The 20055-nt window shown below is 42.0% G+C and overlaps 1 protein-coding gene and 1 pseudogene across 4 annotated transcripts in view; one reads left to right on the top strand and one right to left on the bottom strand.

Moving 5' to 3' along the window:
* SCAMP1 (secretory carrier membrane protein 1) overlaps positions 1-20055 on the top strand; it is a 113016-nt gene that overhangs the window by 9303 nt on the left and 83658 nt on the right. For 3 of the 4 annotated variants that reach the window (XM_054715132.1, XM_054715133.1, XM_008161967.3), the window contains exon 2: positions 8911-8988. The exons of the other annotated variant lie outside the window; for it this stretch is intronic. In XM_054715132.1, coding sequence (XP_054571107.1) covers positions 8911-8988 — 78 coding nt within the window. The remainder of the gene's footprint in view (positions 1-8910; positions 8989-20055) is intronic. 4 annotated transcript variants of the gene reach the window in all.
* Positions 14870-15776, bottom strand: LOC103305215 (protein SET-like; annotated as a pseudogene).

Here is a 20055-nt window from a genome sequence, read left to right as displayed (position 1 = left end):
GGGGAATCTGGGCTGTAAGGCGGAAATGCAGAGAAGCGGCGAAAGGCAGAGCACCGGAGGCGTGCACGGGAATGCACGCAGAGGATGGTCTGTTGACTGTGCCGCTGAATTGCCCTGGCGGGAAGGAGACAAAAGCGCCAGACTGCGGTGAGCCCCAGTTCCGACTACACTGAAACCCAGTTCTGGGCGAGAATCTGGGAATCCACATTCATTGGGGGATAGACTAGACTGTTTGGCAGCGGGCGAAACTCCAGGGCGCTTTTCTCTCCAGAGGTGTTTGCAGGGAGTACAGAGGGACACAGACACAGGAACCTCATAGGGTGGGGCTGAGGGGAAGCCAAGGCTGTAGGCTCCACCCTGAAACTCCGCCCCATCCAAGCTGAGCACAGAGGCTTTTACAATTTTGCAAGTCTAGTTGAATAAGGCTGTCTCCCAGCATAGACACAGCTGATCCTCACAGCCAATTGGACTGGAGGTCAAATCCTCCCAGTGTACCAACAGCAATCAAGGCTTAACAACACCCAGACTTTGCACTCAGCCCACAAAGGGGGGTATCAAGAGAGACCACCTAGGGAGATTGGGGAAGCTGAGCTATAGGGAGGCAGCCAAAAGGTGAAGACACCGAAGCAGGTCATGAATAGAAGGAATGAAGGAAAGTAAACTAATGGACGACACAGTGTTCAGAACCACATTTATAAGGTTACTTAAGAATCTTCTGGAGGACCAAAATGGCGGCATAGGGCAGACACCTGATTGTTGCCTACCACAACAATTTTGAAACTACAACTGGAAAACAGAGCAGACACCATCCAGAACAATGGCCGGAGGAATTGCTGAGAAGGAATTGACCGATGGAAGTTGGGATCGGGAAGACGAGGCCCCGCTGGGTCCTGGATCCAGGTGCGCTTGCCTGGTGACTGGTCGCCGCTGCAGACCCGAGTGCCGCCGCAGCGACCTCGGACCAGCCCGCCGCCGTGCACCGGGTGCACCGGAGCTTCGCCGAGACCGCCGCCCAGCGAGTTCCGCGGCAGCTGCCCCGGAGCTTTGAGAAAATGGCCAAAGGAATTGCTGAGAGGGAATTGACCGACAGGAATTGGGATCAAGAAGATGAAGCCCCGCTGGGTCCTGGGTCCGGGTGAGGCCGTGCCCCTGGGTCCAGGTAAGGCCACACACCCCTGGGTCCGGGTGAGGCCATGCGCCCCTGGGTCAGGGTGTAGCTGGATCCCGGGTCCGGGTGAGGCCGTGCGCCCCTGGATCCAGGTGAGGCTGGGTCCTGGGTCTGGGTGAGGCCGCACGCCCCCGGGTCCGGGCGAGACCGCGTGCCCCTGGGTCCGGGTGAAGCTGGATCCCGGGTCCGGATGAGGCCGTGCGCCCCTGGGTCCGGGAGAGGCCACGCGCCCCGGGGTCTGGGTGAAGCTGGATCCCGGGTCCGGATGAGGCCGTGCGCCCCTGGATCTGGGTGAGGCTGGGTCCCGGGTCCAGGTGAGGCCGCACGCCCCTGGGTCCGGGTGAAGCTGGATCCCGGGTCCAGTTGAGGCCATGTGCCCCTGGATCCGGGTGAGGCTGGGTCCCGGGTCCGGGTGAGGCCGCGCCCCTGGGTCCGGGTGAGACCAAACCAGAGGGAGTCGGACCTGCATTACCACCATTTGTCCACCATCCAGAGCTGAAAAGTCAGTGCCGACATGTACACATAAGGAACTGGTGGACATTGAAATTGGGTCTCAAAAGAACTGTTGGTCCAGAAAGAAACTTACTACAGACTGATTCATTTGCCTGTCAGCATAACTATTATTGCTCGTCTCACATTTGGTTCTTATAAGTATATTTCTAGTTACACATGATCTCACTCATCTAGGGGAAATGATGAACAACATAGACTGATGAACATGAACAGACCCAGAAACAAGGAGGCATCGATCGGACTATTGGGCCTCAGAAGGAGGATAGGGGAAGGTGGGGGAGTGGGGAGAGATCAACCAAAGGACTTGTGTGCATGCATACAAGCCTAACCAAAGGTTAAGGACAACAGGGGGGTGGGGGCATCCGTGGGGAGGGGTGGGGGATGGGAATGGGGGGATGAAGACAAATATGTGACACCTTAATCAAAGAAATTTTAAAAAATAATAATAAAAACAGCATGTATGCATGGTACTGGCATAAAAACAGACAATGGAACAGAAGAGAACTCAGAAATAAATCCACGCCTCTATAGTCAACTAATTTTTGACAAAAAGGCAAAAACATACAATTGGGTAAAGATAATCTATTCAATAAATGGTTCGGGGAAAATTGGACAGATGCAAAAAAAAAAAAAAAGAGAAACTAGACCACCTTCTTATACCATTCACAAGAATAAACTCAAAGTGGATTAAAGACTTAAATGTTAGACTAGAAATCATAAAAATCCTGTAATCTCTGGGTGATAAAAAAATGTCAATAGGTACTGCTGGTTTTAAGTTTGCTGCCTTTTTTTAAAAAAAATATTTTATGATTTCAGAGAGGAAGGGACAGGGGAGAGAGAGAGAGAGAGAGAGAGAGAGAGAGAGAGAGAGAGAGAGAGAGAGAGAGAGAAACATCAATGATGAGAATCATTGATCGGCTGCCTCCTGCATGCTCCGCACTGGGGATTGAGCCCAAAACCTGAGCATGTGCCCTGACCAGGAACTGAACCCTGACCTCCTGGTTCATAGGTCGATGCCCAACCACTGAGCCATGCTGGTCGGACTCCCCTTCTTCTTTAGCAGTCATTTATCTAGATGGTGAGAATTTATCCATCTTTGCAATTTCTGTCCCATAAATCATTTCACCAGTCATTCATTGTCCATTCCCAAGTTGTTGTTTTTTAATTTTCAAAGACCTAAAATATGCTCTTTGATTACTTAGAGCATAAATCAAACTTAATATACATTTGTTTTTTCATTAATCAAATCTGACATGAGCAGGTTTGTATTTTGAAAAACTCCCTATTCTGGTTTATCATGAAGAATAGATTGGGGAGCTGGTCAGAAGACCAGTAAAAAGGCTATTGCAATTTACATGTGAGAAATATTAGCAGCTTGATCTAGGGTAGAGGGTGGGGGGCAGGTGGAGAAGTGGATAGAAGGAAAGGAGAAAAAAAGAGAGCTGGGGCTGATAGAAGCTTGAGGGTGTTATATGGTTGAATGAATGTTTTTGTTTTTATTTGCTTGTGTGCATTTTAAAGATGACTGGGACTTGAAATGTAGGGGTGAGCCATCCTATTGAGAGGAAGCAGTTGAACATAGATTAAAGGATAACTGAAAATATTGGAAGAGATGAAATTTAGATATGGAGAGAGGTCTCCCCCAAGCCCAACCCCTCAGCTAAGTTTTGCCAAGTTGGCTTAAATGTTTGAACTGTAGGGAGTATCTAATATGAAGATAAATTAGGATAAATTAAAGACTAGAGTTATATTTGTGTTATTCTCCCTCATTTTTTTGAAGGGGAAGAGAAAGAAGGGAGAACTGAGTTAAATTAAACAGTAATTTAATAGAAGTTTTTGATCACTGAGTGTCTTGTGGATCGGTATGGATGCTAGGGAGCAGTAAGTGTTCATACCTAATAAAATTGTTCTCTCACAACAGATTTTATTTAAATATAGTTAATGGCACATACTTTTTATTTAGAGTTTTAATGGAATACAAAATGGCAGAGAATATTGATTTCACCTGTTCCGGTTTTAAGGTATGAAGATGGGCGCAGGTTACCTTAGGTCAGTGGTCGGCAAACTCATTGGTCAACAGAGCCAAATATCAACAGTACAACGATTGAAATTTCTTTTGAGAGCCAAATTTTTTAAACTTAAACTTCTTTTTTTTTTTAATTTAATGAATCTTTATTGTTCAGATTACAATTGTTTCTCCTTTTTCCCCACATATCTTCCCACCACCCAGTTCCTACCCCCCCCTCTTCCCTTACCTCCCCCCACCCCGCTGTCCTTATCCATAGGTGTATGATTTTTGTCCAGTCTCTTCCCATACTCCCCACACAGACACCCCTTTCCCCCTGAGAATTATCAATCCACTCCCATTCTATGCCTCTGATTCTATTAAGTTCACCAGTTTATTCTGTTCCTCAGATTTTTAATTCACTTGACTTTTAGATTCACTTGTTGATAGATATGTATTTGTTGTTCATAATTTTTATCTTTCTTCTTCTTTTTCCTCTTTTTAAAGAATACCTTTCAGCATTTCATATAATGCTGGTTTGGTGGTGATGAACTCCTTTAGCTTTTTCTTATCTGTGAAGCTCTTTATCTGCCCTTCAATTCTGAATGATAACTTTGCTGGGTAGAGTAGTCTTGGTTGTAGGTTCCTGCTATTCAACACTTTGAATATTTCTTGCCACTCCCGTCTGGCCTGCATGGTTTCTGTTGAGAAATTAGCTGATAATCGTATGGGAGCTCCCTTGTAGGTAACTAACTGTTTTTCTCTTGCTGCTCGTAAGATTCTCTCTTTGTCTTTTGCTCTTGGCATTTTAATTATGATGTGTCTTGGTGTGGTCCTCTTTGGATCCCTTTTGTTTGGGGTTCTGTGCGCTTCCTGGACTCGTAAGTCTATTTCTTTCATCAGGTGGGGGAAGTTTTCGTTCATTATTTCTTCAAATAGGTTTTCAGCATCTTGCTCTCTCTCTTCTTCTGGTACCCCCATAATTCTGATGTTGGTTCGCTTGAAGTTGTCCCAGAGACTTCTTACACTATCTTCAACTTTCTGAATTCTCTTCACTTCATGCTTCTCTGGAGGAGTGTCCTTGGCCTCTTTGTATTCCAAATCTTTGAGTTGATTCTTGCAATCCTCTAGTCTGCTTTTGGGTCTCTGAATAATATTTTTTATCTCAGTCAGTGTATGTTTAATTTCTAGTTGGTCCTTTTTCATATCCTCAAGGGTCTCATTGAATTTATCGGCCTTTTCCATGAAATTCTTGAAAAACCTTATAACCGTGGTTTTGAATTCTATGTCCAGTCGCTTGTTCTCCTCCATTTCTTTGGTTTGTGATCTGTTTCCTTGCCTTCTCATATTCTCTGCTTCCCTAAGTTGGTAGGGTAGTTTTGTGTACTAGGTGTCCTATTGGTTCAACGGGTCAGCCTCCCAGTTACCTGAGGTGGACACTCTTGGTGTACCCTTGTGTACTGTGTGTTCCCCAGCAGGAGCTACAGCAAGGGCTAGTTTTCTCCTCCTTTGCTTGGGCGGTTTTGGAGCAGTCTGGAGCTGTAGTTGGTTAAGCTGCCACAGAACAGGCCATTTATATGCAAAAGCCGCTGAGTGGAGCCTGGGCGGGTTTGTAGGATGTGCGGGGCGGGGCCTCAGGGCAGGGCGGGGTCTCAGGGCGTCACTAGGCTGGGGCGTGGCCAATGGCAATGGCTGCCGTCAGCAGTCTCTGCCTTTCCACGTTTCCAAGTCCCTGCGCCCCGCGCTCCAGCGCAGTAAACAATGATTGCTGGGCGCACCTCTGCAAAAAAGTCACTCTCACTTTCTGACCCAATGGCCGAGAGTCCAGCTTCTCCCCGTAGGTGCCTGGGTCCCCCGAGTGTCCCCAGAAACTGGATTTCAGAGTGATCGGGAGCTTGACTCCCTGCAGGTTGAAGAAAAGCCGCGCACCCAGCCGCCCGCCGCCCGATTCGCGTGCCTCCGTACCTCAGCTTTTCAGCGATTGTGCTCCTTTCTCTTCTCAGCTGTAAATCTTCCACTCAGCCAGCTTTCCCGTGGTTCTGGGTGGTAGACGTTTTTGTCTTTTAGTTGTGTTTTTGAAATTGTTGTGTGAGGCAGCAGATTAGTTGTTTAACTATGCCGCCATCTTGGTTCCCACCCTCTAAACTTAAACTTCTAATGCCACTTCTTCAAAATAGACTCGCCCAGGCCATGGTATTTGTGGAAGAGCCACACTCAAGGGGCCAAAGAGCTGCATATGGTTCTTGAGCCACAGTTTGCCGACCATGGTCTTAGGCTGATGTGAAATTTTGATTGTTAGGATTCTTGTGGGAAGGAAGGTAGCCCAACAGTCACTGCAATTGTACTGAATTCAGTACTATGTCTCCACTTGCTGACCATAAACCCAGTTCTAAATTAACTGCAGCAATGCCAACTCTAAAAATTGGATTAAAATATTCATATTTCTATTTTCTTAATTTTCCCTGGAGCACACATCCCTTCTTGATAATCTTCCTGCTCTACATTTTTAGAAAGCTTGGGAAGGGAATCCTGGGAAGTAGAGTGATTTCATTTCCTCCTTCCCATGCTATTGTACAGCAAGCCTCGGACCTTTATTTTTTTTGTCTGTGCTGTACTTTTAATTTATCCTTACTATTTGCATTTTTCTTGTTGCCAAGTTTGAGGTTCCTTATTCAGTAGCTGGTTTCATTTGGTTAAGGCAGAAGGATTTGGCAAGGTGAGGGTGGTTATGAGAAAGTGATGAGATTGGAAAGGTAGGCAGGTGCTGGGTTAGATGGTCAGAGCCTTGTATCTCATTTCAAGGAATTTGTATGTTATCTTATAGTTAGTGGAGAGCCTCTACAAAAATTGAAATAGATGAGGGATATAGGAGAGGGATTGGAAGAGGGGAATGACAAGGTTAGCTATTAATTTTTTAAAGGTAACTTTGATATCTGTGTTGAGGAAGATAAATAGGAGAAGGTACCTTATAGAAAAGAGAGCAGTGGTATTCAGACAGCAGCACAACACCTGGGAAATACAGATTCTCAGGCCTTCCCTCAGACCTATTGAATCAGAAATTCTGGGGGTGGGGTACAACAGTCTGTGTTTTATTTGATTCTGATGCATGCCAAATTTTGAAAGTAGGGATATGGAGGCCAATGAGGTTACATTTCAGTTTGCAAATGTTTTTCACATTAATTATGTAGTTGATTTAGTTGAGATGTTCATTATGTTTGTGTTTTATATTCATAATTATATTCACAATCAAGAGAAATCCTATGTAATAAAAGCCTAATATGCTAAGTGTCCAGTTGTCCGGTTGGCCATTCAACCAATCAAAGCGTAATATGCTAATGATATGCTAAAGCTGCTCAACCACTCGCTATGATATGCACTGACCACCAGGGGGCAGATAGTCAACTGGTTGACCAGTCGCTATGACGTGAACTGACCACCAGGGGGCAGATGCTCCGACTGGTAGGTTAGCTTGCTGCTGGGGTCCGGATGATCAGGACTGAGCGAGACAGGCTGGATATGCCCTGGAGCCCTCCCGCGGTTTCTCCCCGGCTGGCCAACCTCTCCTGTCCCTCTCTGGCCCCAATTGTGCATCTGCGCCCTCTCACAATCCGCAGTCCAGGCTGAGGGACAACCCCCCCCCCCAGTGCACAAATTTGTGCACTGGGCCTCTAGTAGAGTAAATATTTAGGTTATTTTGATTGAGTTATTTGCACGAAGACCTAGTATTAAAAGATTTGAAAAGCTGGGATAGTGTGGTAGGTAATCCTATCTAATAAAAGGGTAATATGCAAATTGACCATCACTCCAACACACAAGATGGCCACCCCCATGTGGTCAAAGATGGCTGCCCCCATGTGGACACAAGATGGCCGCCACAAGATGGCCCTCAGGGGATGGCAGTTGTGGGTGATTAGGCATGCAGAGGAGGGCAGTTGGGAGTGACCAGGCCTACAGGGGAGGGCAATTGTGTGTGATCAGGCCTGCAGGGGAGGGCAATTAGGGGTGACCAGGCCAGCAGAGGAGGGCAGTTGAGGGTGACCAGGCCTGCAGAGGAGGGCAGTTGGAGGGGACAAGGCCTGCAGGGGAGGCACTTGGGAGCAACCAGGCCTGCAGGAAAAGGCAGTTGGGTGGGACCGGGCCTGCAGGAAAGGGCTAGTTAGGAGCGACCAGGCTGGCAAGGGAGAACAGTTAGGGGTTACCAGGCCACAGGGGAGGGCAGTTGGGGATGATGAGGCCTGCAGGGGAGGACAGTTAGGGGCAACCAGGCCAGCAGGGGAGGGCAGTTAGGGGCAACCAGGCCAGCAGGGGAGGGCAGTTAGGGGTGACCAGGCCGGCAGGGGAGGGTAGTTAGGGGCAATCGGGCTGGCAGGGGAGCAGTTAGGTGTCGATCAGGCTGGCATGGGAGTGGTTAGGGGGTGATCAGGCTGGCAGGCAGAAGCGCTTAGGGGCAATCAGGCAGGGAGGCAGGCAGGTGAGCGGTTGGGAGCCAGCAGTCCTGGATTGTGAGAGGGAGGTCAGACTGCCCGTTTAGGCCCGATCCCACTGGGATCGGGCCTAAACGGGCAGTCTGACATCCCTTGAGGGGTCCCAGATTGGAGACAGTGCAGACTGGGCTGAGGGACACCCCCAGCCCACTGTGCACGAATTTCGTGCACCGGGCCTCTAGTCTATTATACTTGGGAAAGGGGAGACGGTCCAGGGTCATGTGGGAAAATGAACTATGGTCAGTGGAAGTATTGGAGTAGAATAAACAAGTAAGAGGTACTTAATTTTGAATGCTCTAGATGTTACCTGTACAAGACATTGATTTGTAAAGTGGTACTTGGAATCTGTATTAGGGAAAACTGATGGAAGATATAAAAAGGGGGAACCTGAACTCTGTGTGGAGTCTGAAGGAAAGGATGGTGGGTTTTCCAAGATTTGTTAAGATGCTCTTGTGCAGTCAGTTACACAGCTATTAAGATGTGGTCTATTTTCAGTCTATATATAATTGCAAGCATCTGATTTGCATCTAACCCAGTCTTCATTTGTTTTTCTTTGAGGATGCAAAGGCTGTGTGTTTATATTTCAACTTTGTTGAAATGGAACTAAAGTACATCTGATAATCTTCTTTATTTTCCTCTGTTAGCTTTGCTGGGTGACCAAAAGTAAAGATAAAGCAGATGCTTTGTAAATTGTGTCTTAAATGATAAGTAAAAATTTTCCCTTTCACATTTTATTCCAGGACCCATCAGTTACACAGGTGACAAGAAATGTTCCACCAGGACTTGATGAATACAATCCATTCTCGGATTCTAGAACAGTAAGACTATTCTTAATTGGACTACTTTTAAATGTTAAAAGTGAAGTTAAATAGCAATTATATATCAATTATGGTTTTTTTAGTTGAATGTTTAAATTTATTTAAAACAAGCTATTAGTATTTTATTTAGAATTAAGCAATTTAATTTTTATTTTTTTAAGCAGGAAGTAATATCAGTAGTAATTGAAACTTACTTTGATGGTCCTAGTGAAATACTGCAAATTTTCTTTTATGTTCTACAAATTAAGTTGCTAACAATCCCTCTAATATGTAAATCTTACTGTAGTATTTTAAATAGGAGAGGGAGTTTTTTGTTTGTTTGTGTTTTTTTTTGGTATGTGTGTTGTGGTAATGTGGGGTGATGTTTTCTTACAATGAAAGAGACCTAAGTATGTAACTGTACCATGAATATTTGTATGATTGTCATTTGAATTATGTTATTCTGAATAGTTTTAGCCGCTGGTAGCCTAGAACCTCTGGAACTTTACCTGGCCTAGGAACATATTATTCTCTTCAAAATTCATTGACCTATAAAATGCAGGAGTACGAGAAAAAATCCTTGTAGAACAGGGGTTCTGTACCCTAGATGCATATTAGAAACACCAGGGGAACTTTATTATACTATCCATTAGTACCCTAATCTCTTATAGTTAGGGCAGTTTTGTTGTTTGTTTTTGTTTTAGCCCTTTCATTGTGAACCAATTTTGAGAACTACTGAGGTAGGTTCTGTTGAGAATTCTCCCTCAAAATTTCTCTGGCAAATAATTTTGTCTTCTGTGTTTGAGTATTTACTTAAATATCATACTCATGAGGTCTCTAATTTTAGAAAATTATTGGCTCTTAAAATATTAGTCATCCTCTTAACAATACTAGAGTTTTGTGCTTGATTGTACATATCAGTGTAATGATCCTTATTTGATCACCTTTTTCAGATATATGTTTTCATAGTATAGAAAATTATTTTAAAAGATTATGTAGGAGCTCCGGTCAGGTGGTTCAGTTGGTTGGAGTGTCGTCCCATACACCAAAAAGGTTGTGGGTTCGATTCCTGGTCAGGGCACATACTTAGGTGTGGGTTCAGTTCCTGGTTGGGGCACATAAGGAAGGCAACCAGTTGATGTTCTCTCTCACATTGATGTCTCTCTCTCCCTCTTCCTCCCTTCTTTCTCACTTCCTCTCTCTAAAATCAATAAAAAATATCCTTAGGTGAGGATTAAAAAAAATATTATGTAGGATTTCACTTGGAAATTTTTTTCAAGATTATTATATTAACTTTTTATTTTTTGGAAGAGCTTTGTATAAAGTAAAAGCATTATGCTAGGAATGAAATTTTAAATTTAAAGCCCTCATTTTGCATCCTTTGCTTGTGTGTAGTACCTGCAACCCAGGCTGGGATGACTACAGTGTTAATTGAGCAAGTAAATTTCAGATTGAACCATGTTAAATGGCCAATAAGTGGACCAGTTTTGACATGTAAAAATGTCAGTTTCATTTGGGGGAGGTGGAGATGGGAAAAAGACTTGAAGTCTACTGATAAAGAATAAAAAGAGGTTTTCATATACTTTTTTGGAAGCTTTTACTAGCAAGAAATAGGTTTAACCTTGACAGGGGCAACTTTACTTTTTTTTTTTTTTTTAATCAGTGATAGTATTCTTTATCAAGTTGTCTATTTTGTGCCATGTGCTTTATCTATATTATCTTACTGGATTTTTAGAACATTCAAAATGGCTATTTTTTAATAAAAAATCTGAGACAAAGGCCATTCAGCTTTTAAGTGGCAGAACTGGTTTACTAACTCATTTGTTTTCTATAAAACCTTTACCTTTTCCATCTTGCTAGTAGTGTCTTTAGATTTCCTTTTATATCTGGTTTACTGTCTGAATGGACATGTTAGGGCAAGGGTGGGGAATGTCCAGTCTGCGCCTGTATAATGGCCCGTGAAATCATTTGGCCCTGCCAAGGCATTAGGGATGAATTAATCAAATGTTTGACCAAATACACTATTGCAGGCTAATTTTTAAGTTGATAATTTTGTATGCCTTTGAATGATGTTATAAATATCTAAATGGCCCTTGGCAGATAAAAGGTTCCCTACTCTTGCTTTAAGGAAAGCAACAATTAAATATTCAAATAATTTAAATAATTTATATATTCACTCTATATTCTAAACTCAGAGAAGGGAGTTGTCACAGTATAAACTAAGTCTGTTGGCAGTATAATGGAAGGCTATTGAGCACTTGAATGTGGCTGGTGTGAACTGAGATGTGCTATAAAAAATGGATACTCTTGAGTTATGAAATCACTTTTTTGTTCGACCTAAAATGCATTTTCCTAATGAACTTATATTGAGCATGATGGGTGAGTTCCCTGGCCTATCCTCTAAAATTTAATATATAAATTACTAGAAAAATTAGTTCATCTTTGAGAATTGGTATGTATTTATGGAGAATGTTTCCCTTTTAAATTAGGTAACAGTTGAAATGCCTACTGCAGTTTCTTTTTCACTAGTTTCAGCTACTGGTGATGGTATTCATGGCTTCAGACAGGATATCTTCTGGTGGGACACCTATGTGTATGGGGGAAGTGTGGAGCTGCTGATACAAATCATTAGTGATATTTCTCAGTGCTTTAGTTTACTGTCATATTGGTTTTCTTCAAGGATAGGCTACCTGGACCTTTTCTGTTCTGCTAGTTGTTGCCATATATAATTTCTGTCTTTTACTGGTATACAGAAGAACCCTTTCTGTCATATATATAGTAAGGTCTGTATCTTTTGGCAGAAAGAAGAACCAGGAGAAGAAAATGCCACGTATTGGTATGCCCACATTGTTATTTCTAATCTTAAAGGTACACAGGTAATTGATTTATGAAAGTAAGAGCTGCCTCTAACTAAGATAATTCAGGACATAAAGTAGACGGAGAGTCATAAGACCTGGATTCTATGCTAGACACTGGTGCTAATTAGTTGGTAACTTTAGGCAAACCATCTAACCTCTTTGAGCATCTTTTTTTTTTTTTTTTTTTAATATGTTTTATTGATTTTTTACAGAGAGGAAGGGAGAGGGACAGAGAGCTAGAAACATCGTTGAGAGAGAAACATCGACCAGCTGCCTCCTGCACACCCTCTACTGGGGATGTGCCCGCAACCAATGTACATGCCCTTGACCGGAATCGAACCCGGGACCCCTCAGTCCGCAGGCCGACGCTCCATCCACTGAGCCAAACCGGTTTCGGCGAGCATCTTTTTTTTAATGTGTAAAAATAGAGGCAGGGTGGAAAGTGTTGAGTTGAATTATTTCTAATATAAGTTTTTCTTTTGAAAATGGATAAAAATTTTAGCTTCAGGGACTGAGGAGATAATTGTATTTAGCAGTTTACCTATCTCTAATACTGAAAAAACAATTTCTGTACTATAATGCCTGTCTTTATTTTTTTTTTGTTGTGCATTTCTTTTTTTAATCTTTTCCTTTTTTTTTTTTTTTTTTAGAGCTTATTATCTGTCCTTTCTGGAACCAATCTTCTTTGTTTCTAATCCCAATTAATGGTAACTATTGCCTTCTATATCCTCTTAGTGTCATTGGTTAGAAATACCTGTGTCCTCTTTAGCTCAAAAGCTTCTTCTTCTTTTTTAACACCTAATCAGTTGCCACATCCTGTCACTTATACCTCCAGGAGATATTACCAGTCTGTCCTTTTCATTCCTACTAAACTGTCCTAATTCAGGTACTCCTGTGAAATAATACAGTGGCCTATCCACTTACGTTTCTTCTTTTTTTGCACTGTGACTGGAATTAGAATTATTTTCCTAAAGCAGAGGTCTCATGGATTAAGCATTGGCTGTTTAGTAGTGTGGCAATGTGGGGGCCCTACATGATTTGACCTCAGATTGCCTTAAAAATTGTTTTTTCTAGACTCTTTTTTTTAGAGCAGTTTTAGGTTTACAGAAAAATTGAACAGAATGTATAGAGTCTTCATGTACTTACCCGCTAAACTGTCTTTTTAGTGCTATCCTCTAATGTGTTATTTGCTCTAGCTGAAGTCATTTACTGACTAACATCCAACTCTATTGAGACCACCACTCCTTAGCCTTTTATCAGTCATTGAATTGAGTCAAGAAAGACTGTGTGGTCATAATGCCTGGCTTCCCTACATTATCTTCCCCTCCTTCACTGGGTCAAGATGAACCTCTCATACTAGATACATTACTTTTCTATTGCTGTATAATAAATCACTACAAACTTAGCAGCTTGAAAAACTGCACATTTATTATTTCAGTTTCTTTTTTAAAATATATTTTACTGATTTTTTTACAGAGAGGAAGGGAGAGGGATAGAGAGTTTGAAACATCGATGAGAGAGAAACATCTATCAGCTGCCTCCTGCACACCCCCTACTGGGGATGTGCCCGAAACTAAGGTACATGCCCTTGACTGGAATCGAACCTGGGACCCCCCAGTCCAAAGGCCAATGCTCTATCCACTGAGCCAAACTGGTTAGGGCTATTATTTCACAGTTTCTGTGAATCAGTGACTGAGTCACTTGCTTAGGGTTTCACAAGGCTGTGATCAAGGTGTTATCTGGGCAATATTCTCATCTAGAGGCTTGATTGTGGAAGAATCTGCTTCCAAGCTTATTTAAGTTGTTGACATTGCTGGCTGTCAGCTGGAGATAGCCCTCAGTTCATGGGTGCCATCCACAGTTCCTTGCATGTAGCCTTCTCCAACATGCTCACTTAACTTCATCAGGTCTTCAGAGTATCTGTCCCTCTAGTCTGATAAGATGAAGTCTTATATAATGTAACATAACCAAGAGAATGACATCCCATCACTTACACCATATTTTGTTGGCTAGAAACAAGTCATGGACCTGCATGTACTCAAGGATGTGACACTAGGAGGGGAGAATCATTAAGGTTCACTTTAGGGTCTGTACACTACACTGAAATAGGAATATGTTACTCATCATCTCTTCACATCCACTTAAAAGGGTCAAAGTGGAGCCCCCAGAGCATCTATCACCTTCTACCCACAACATTTGTCTAAATTCATCAGGACTAATCTCATTACCCCCCCCCCCTTTTTTAATATACACATTTAGTTTTATTGTATGTAACAAAGCAACTTGTACACTTGTAACATTTAAAACATCATCTTTCCAGTGAAACAAAAAAATTTTTTAAAAAAAATAAACAGGAACAAAATTACAATAGAGAAATGTCAATTCCGAATAAGATCCTACAGTTTTCCCATCGAGTGGGAGGGTTCAGGTCATCATTAGGAGATAATTTTATTTAAAAAGTGTTATCTTAGACTGCAAAGATGTCCGGTAAACATCACAATTAAACATGCCAAAGGAGAAGCTATGTTGTCAAAATGCCTACTTAACCCCCCCAAACATCTCAAACCCACCCTTTGCTGACCTTCTATAATCGCCCCTCTTTTTAAGTTTTTTTTTTCTTTTTTTAAACAAGAGGAAGTAGACAGATACATGTTGGTAAATGCTAACTGTCCATATTCACATACAGACATAGTGTAATCTTTCAGCCCAATATACAGAGAAAGGAAGAAAGCTAGAATTCTATGCACTACTACACAGGGGCCTAGCAACCTCCAGCTCCCAGCAGAGCTAAGGCAGCAGAAGGTTTTTTTTTTTTCCCCCCACAGAGCATGGTGGTGTTGATTCCATAAAGGTTTTCTTGAGATAGGAAGGGGTAAAAATGAATTTGGACCAGAAAGGGGCAGAGATTCTTTTCCCACTGTATTCTGCTTAAGGTACATCTCCCCGCCCCCCTCCCCCCCCCCCAGTAAGGTGAGAACTATTGTGTAAAGGAGAGAAAAGACACCTCAAAAACAGGGCAGCTGAGCACAAGAGGGGGGAAAAAAAAAAGATTGCAACTTGCTCCCAGGGACTCGAGAAAATTAAAACAGGTTGGAATCCATCAGTGTTCATTAGTCATCTTCTCCTTCATCTTCCTCTCCTTCCCCCTCATCATCATCTTCATCTTCTTCATCTTCATTCTCATCCCTTCCTTATCAATATCTTTCAAACCTTCCTCTTCTTCATAATCATCATCTTCTCCTTCCCTTCTTCATCATCCATGTCAGGAAATAGTACTGTAATAGATTTGACCAAATGTCATCTTTGATGACTTCTCCTAACTCATCTGCACCTACATCAGAATGGTCAGTAAACCAGGTAAAGAAGCTCTCAGGTTCCTCATGCTGTCTTCCTGCTGGCTTTATTCTGTGTTTGACTTGAATGTTTCGTCAAATCCTTTCCAGATTTCCATATGATTTCAGTGGACTTTGAAGATGAATCACCAGATGAAACTCTTTGGAGAGAACTTTATTTTCGAAGTAAGGATTTTCATTAAAAAAAAAAAAATCTATTCTGTAACCTGATTTAATATCTTCAAATTCTGTCACTTCAATTCTTGTCAAATAATGCAACACCTCTTCATCCTCTTCCCCAAGCAGTGCAGTCACTTGTGGATGGTTGACAAATGTTGTTACCCCAAATTTGGGATTTTGGTGATCAATTCTGACCTCTTCTGAAAAATTGGTTGGCGGAATTTGTTATATTTCTGTTCTACTTTCAAAATCTTCTCATTGGCTTGTTCATTAAGTCTCTTTCATTTTGTACTTCATCAATATGTTTAATCCCTTCTTGCTGTTCTTTTTCTCCCTTTGGCAAGTCCTGAGGGGTTGGCTTCTTCTCCAGCTTGGGGGCTGGAGGCGCTTTTGGTTTCTCCATTTGGGGCGGGAGCGAAAACTGGCGTTTGGGGGCCATGCTGTGAGGAAAGTCCGAGGATCTGAACACTGGGAAGTCACCGGGCTCGAAGGTGCTCTGAGCACTCTCATTATGCCCTTTATTCCTATTTAGGTCAGTCTCTATAAGAAGCCCCATGCTCCCAAGGAGCTTTTAATCTCCTGGATTTAAAAAAAAAATTTAACAAATCTTTATTGTTCAGATTATTACAATTGTTCCTCTTTTGTCCTCCCATAGCTCCCCTCCACCCGGTTCTCACCCCACCCTCTTCCCTTACCTCCCCCCCACTGTCCTCATCCATAGGTTTACGCTTTTTGTCCAGTCTCTTCCCACAACCCCCACACCCTTTTACCCCCTAGAATTGTCAGTCCACTCCCTTTCTATGCCCCTGATCCTATAATATTCACCAGTTTATTCTGTTCATCAGATTTTTTATTCACTTGATTTTTAGATTCACTTGTTGCTAAACATGTATTTGTTGTTCATAATTTTTATCTTTACTTTTTCTTCTTCTTCCTCTTCTTAAAGAATACCTTTTAGCATTTCATATAATACTGGTTTGGTGGTGATGAACTCCTTTAGCTTTTTCTTATCTGTGAAGCTCTTTATCTGACCTTCAATTCTGAATGATAGCTTTGCTGGGTAGAGTAATCTTGGTTGTAGGTTCTTGCTATTCATCACTTTGAATATTTCTTGCCACTCCCATCTCACCTGCATAGTTTCTGTTGAGAAATCAGCTGACAATCATATGGGTGCTCCCTTGTAGGTAATTAACTGTTTTTCTCTTGCTGCTTTTAATATTCTCTCTTTGTCTTTTGCTCTTGGCATTTTAATTATGATGTGTCTTGGTGTGGTCCTCTTTGGATTCCTTTTGTTTGGGGTTCTTTGTGCTTCCTGGACTTGTAAGCCTATTTCTTTCACCAGGTGGGGGAAGTTTTCTGTCATTATTTCTTCAAATAGGTTTTCAATATCTTGCTCTCTTCTTCTGGCACCCCCATAATTCGGATGTTGGTACGCTTGAGGTTGTCCCAGAGGCTCCTTATCTTCAAATTTTTGGATGCTTTTTTCTTTTTTCTTTTCCAGTTGAGTGTTTTTTGCTTCTTTGTATTTCAAATCTTTGACTTGATTCTTGCGGTCCTCTAGTCTGCTGTTGGATCTCTGTATAATATTTTTTATTTCAGTCAGTGTATGTTTAATTTCTAGTTGGTCCTTTTTCATTTCCTCGAGGGTCTCGCTAAATTTATCGGCCTTTTCTAGGAAATTCTTGAAAAACCTTATAACCATGGTTTTGAACTCTATATCCAGTTGTTTTCCTCCATTTCTTTCATTTGTAATCTGTTTCTTTGTCTCCACATTTTCGCTGCTTCCCTGAGTTGGTAGAGTAGTTTTGTGTGCTAGGTGTCCTCTAGGGCCCAGTGGCTCAGCCTCCCCAGTTACCTGAGGTGGTCACTCTTGGTGCACCCCTTTGTGGACTGTGTGGTCAGACTTGTTGTAGTTAAGTCTTGATTGTTGTTGGTATCACTGGGATGAATTGACCTCCAGGCCAATTGGCTGTGAGGATCAGCTGTGTCTACGCTGGGAGAACTTCTGTGCTGGAGACACTCTTATGAGACAAGATGTGCAAAATTGCAAAAGCCTCTGTGTTCAGCTTGGATGGGGCGGGGTTTCAGGGCAGAGCAGACAGTTTTGGTTTCCCGTCAGCCCTGCCCTATGAGGCCCCTGGGTCTCAGTGTCCCTCGGTAATCGCTGCAAGCACCTCTGGGAGAAAGCTGCCCTCAAGTTTCACCCACTGCCAGACAGTCCAGTTTCTCCCCGAATGAGTTGGGGTTCCCAGAAACTTGCCCAGAACTGGAGTTCAGCAGTCGGGAGTTTCCTTCTCCCTCCCGCTTTAGAAAGCCAGCCACCCATGCACACAGCCACCCGTCCTCTCCGTGTGCGAGTCTCCGTACCTCTGCCTCCTGCAGCTCCTATGAGTCTCAGTGTGCTTTCCTCTTTTCTTCTAGTTGTAGAATTTCCAGTCGGCCAGCTTTCCTGTGGTTCTGGATGGTGTCCGTTTTGTCTTTTAGTTGTAGTTTGATATTGTTGTGCGAGGCAGCAGTTTAGGTGTTTACCTATGCTGCCATATTGGTTTCTCCCAATCTCCTGGATTTTAATACTCATGGTGCTCTGCACATTCCTTATTCTGTATCCTTCTATTTCCTTAATTTCTGAACCTTTATATTGTATTCTCTAAATGTCACAGTCCATTTTCATCAAAATCCCATGTATCCTTATCCTTTTCTATGAATGTTTTCTCTGTGGAAACTGGCCTATTTATGAGGACACTCTTCCCTTGCAACCATCTTAAAAACTAGCTGTTTTTCTCTCACAGCTCTCAGACAATTGGGCATAAAGGTGGGGTAGATATATTATTTCTCATTCTGCTTCCAGACATTCTTCCTTTTTCTTTTATAAAAAATACCCACTTTTGAATCTCATGTCATCAGATTACATTTGGGTCTCACTACTCTGCGGCTATCATCTACTGAGCCCTGAATTTTATTACCCCTCATTTCTCTTTCTAAACATGTCTTAATTTTAGTTCTTGATTTACCATTACTCTTTCTAACATTATTATTTTAAAAGAATTAAAAAATATTTTTATTGATTTCAGAGAGGATGGTAATTATATATATATATATAATTACCATCCTCTCTGAAATCAATGGTGAGAGAGAATCATTGATTAGCCTCCTACAGCATACCTCCACTGGGGATCAAGCCCACAACCCAGGCATGTGCCCCAACCGGGAATTGAACCATAATCTCCTGGTTCATAGGTTGACCTTCAACCACTGTACCACACCAGCCAGGCTCTAACTCTATGCTTATTTTGAATTCTTAGTGGTTGTATACCCAATATTCTGCCTCTCAGTGCCTTGACCTCATTTTTTCCATTGATTTTTGCCTTCCATGTTATCTCAAGTCATTCATTCCTCTGGTCATATCCTAGACTCATTATAGTTACTTACTCTTCCATAATTTTTAATTCAGGTATCTTTTTCGTCATTCCCTTAGTTCCTCAATATCAACACATCTTTAAACTCCACCAGGACCTCTAGTTTATTTATCCTACTGTGCCACTGCCCTTTATTCACCTCTTGTCTTCTCTCAGTTTAAATTCCACATTCAGTCATTATAATCACTCCCTTGCATGCATCTTCAACTCCTTGCCTGCCCCTTTCCCCCCTATTTTGACATAATCCCTTAGCTAAAACCCAAGCACTGGTTAAATACAACTCTATTGTCTGCCCATACCCTAGCAGCTAAATATGGTTGGAGAAACCATGCTGAAGGGTCTCACTTTCAGTTCACGACAAGCTCTGAATTGTGCTGAATATTCTAGTCATTTAACTGTCCACACTCTTCTTCCTCTTTCCTTATCTTTAAAATCTCTTCCCCATCTTCATTCTTGGCTGATAACCTTGGCTTATTTTACTGAGAAAGTTAAAGCAGTCAGTAGAGAACATCCAAGGATTTCCACCATCACATCTACCTACCAGCATTTACACTTATATATGCTGCTTTCTTACTTATTTACAGATGAACCAGCTGTTCATCATTCAGATGAACCAGAATGTCTAAAGCCATTCTTTCTATTTGTGCACTAGATTCTATACCTCCTCACCTTAAGAACTTTGCTAAATCGCCATCTCCTGCATCATTTGTTTTTATGTTTTTTTTTTCACTTTCTGCTGGATTATTCCTATAAAAAGTATGTTGTGTTTTCTTCCATCTGAGGGGAAAAAAATCCCACGAAAATCTATTCATGTTTTAACTGCTTTTTTAAAAAAACATAATATAACATGCACTCATTTAAAGTGTACAACTCAGTATTTTTAGTGTAGTCATAGAGTTGCACAAGCATTACCAAATTCTAATTTTAGAATATTTTTGTAACTCCCACTTCCAAAGAAACTGTACCATTTAGCTGTCACTTCACATTCCCCCTCCCTTTACAGCTCTAGACAACTACTAATTTATTTTCTGTCTCTATAGTTTGCCTATTCTGGACATTTCATATAAATGGAATTCTACAATATATGGTCTTTGGTGTTTCCTTTTTTTCCACTTAGCACAATGCTTTAAAGGTTCTATATTGTGGCATGTATCAGTAAGAACTTAATTTCTTTTTATTGATTAAAAAAATTTTTTAATACTCAACTGAGGATATTTTTTCTTTGGTTGTTTATATATTTGGTGTTATGTGTAAGAAACCATTGCCCAGCTGAAGGCCATAAAAACTTACCACTGTGCTTTC

Source organism: Eptesicus fuscus, chromosome 4 (assembly GCF_027574615.1).
Source record: "Eptesicus fuscus isolate TK198812 chromosome 4, DD_ASM_mEF_20220401, whole genome shotgun sequence".
Classification (NCBI taxonomy): Eukaryota; Metazoa; Chordata; class Mammalia; order Chiroptera; family Vespertilionidae; genus Eptesicus; species Eptesicus fuscus.
Note: the sequence above shows the minus strand (reverse complement) of the source record. Positions and strands in the feature narration are given on the sequence as shown.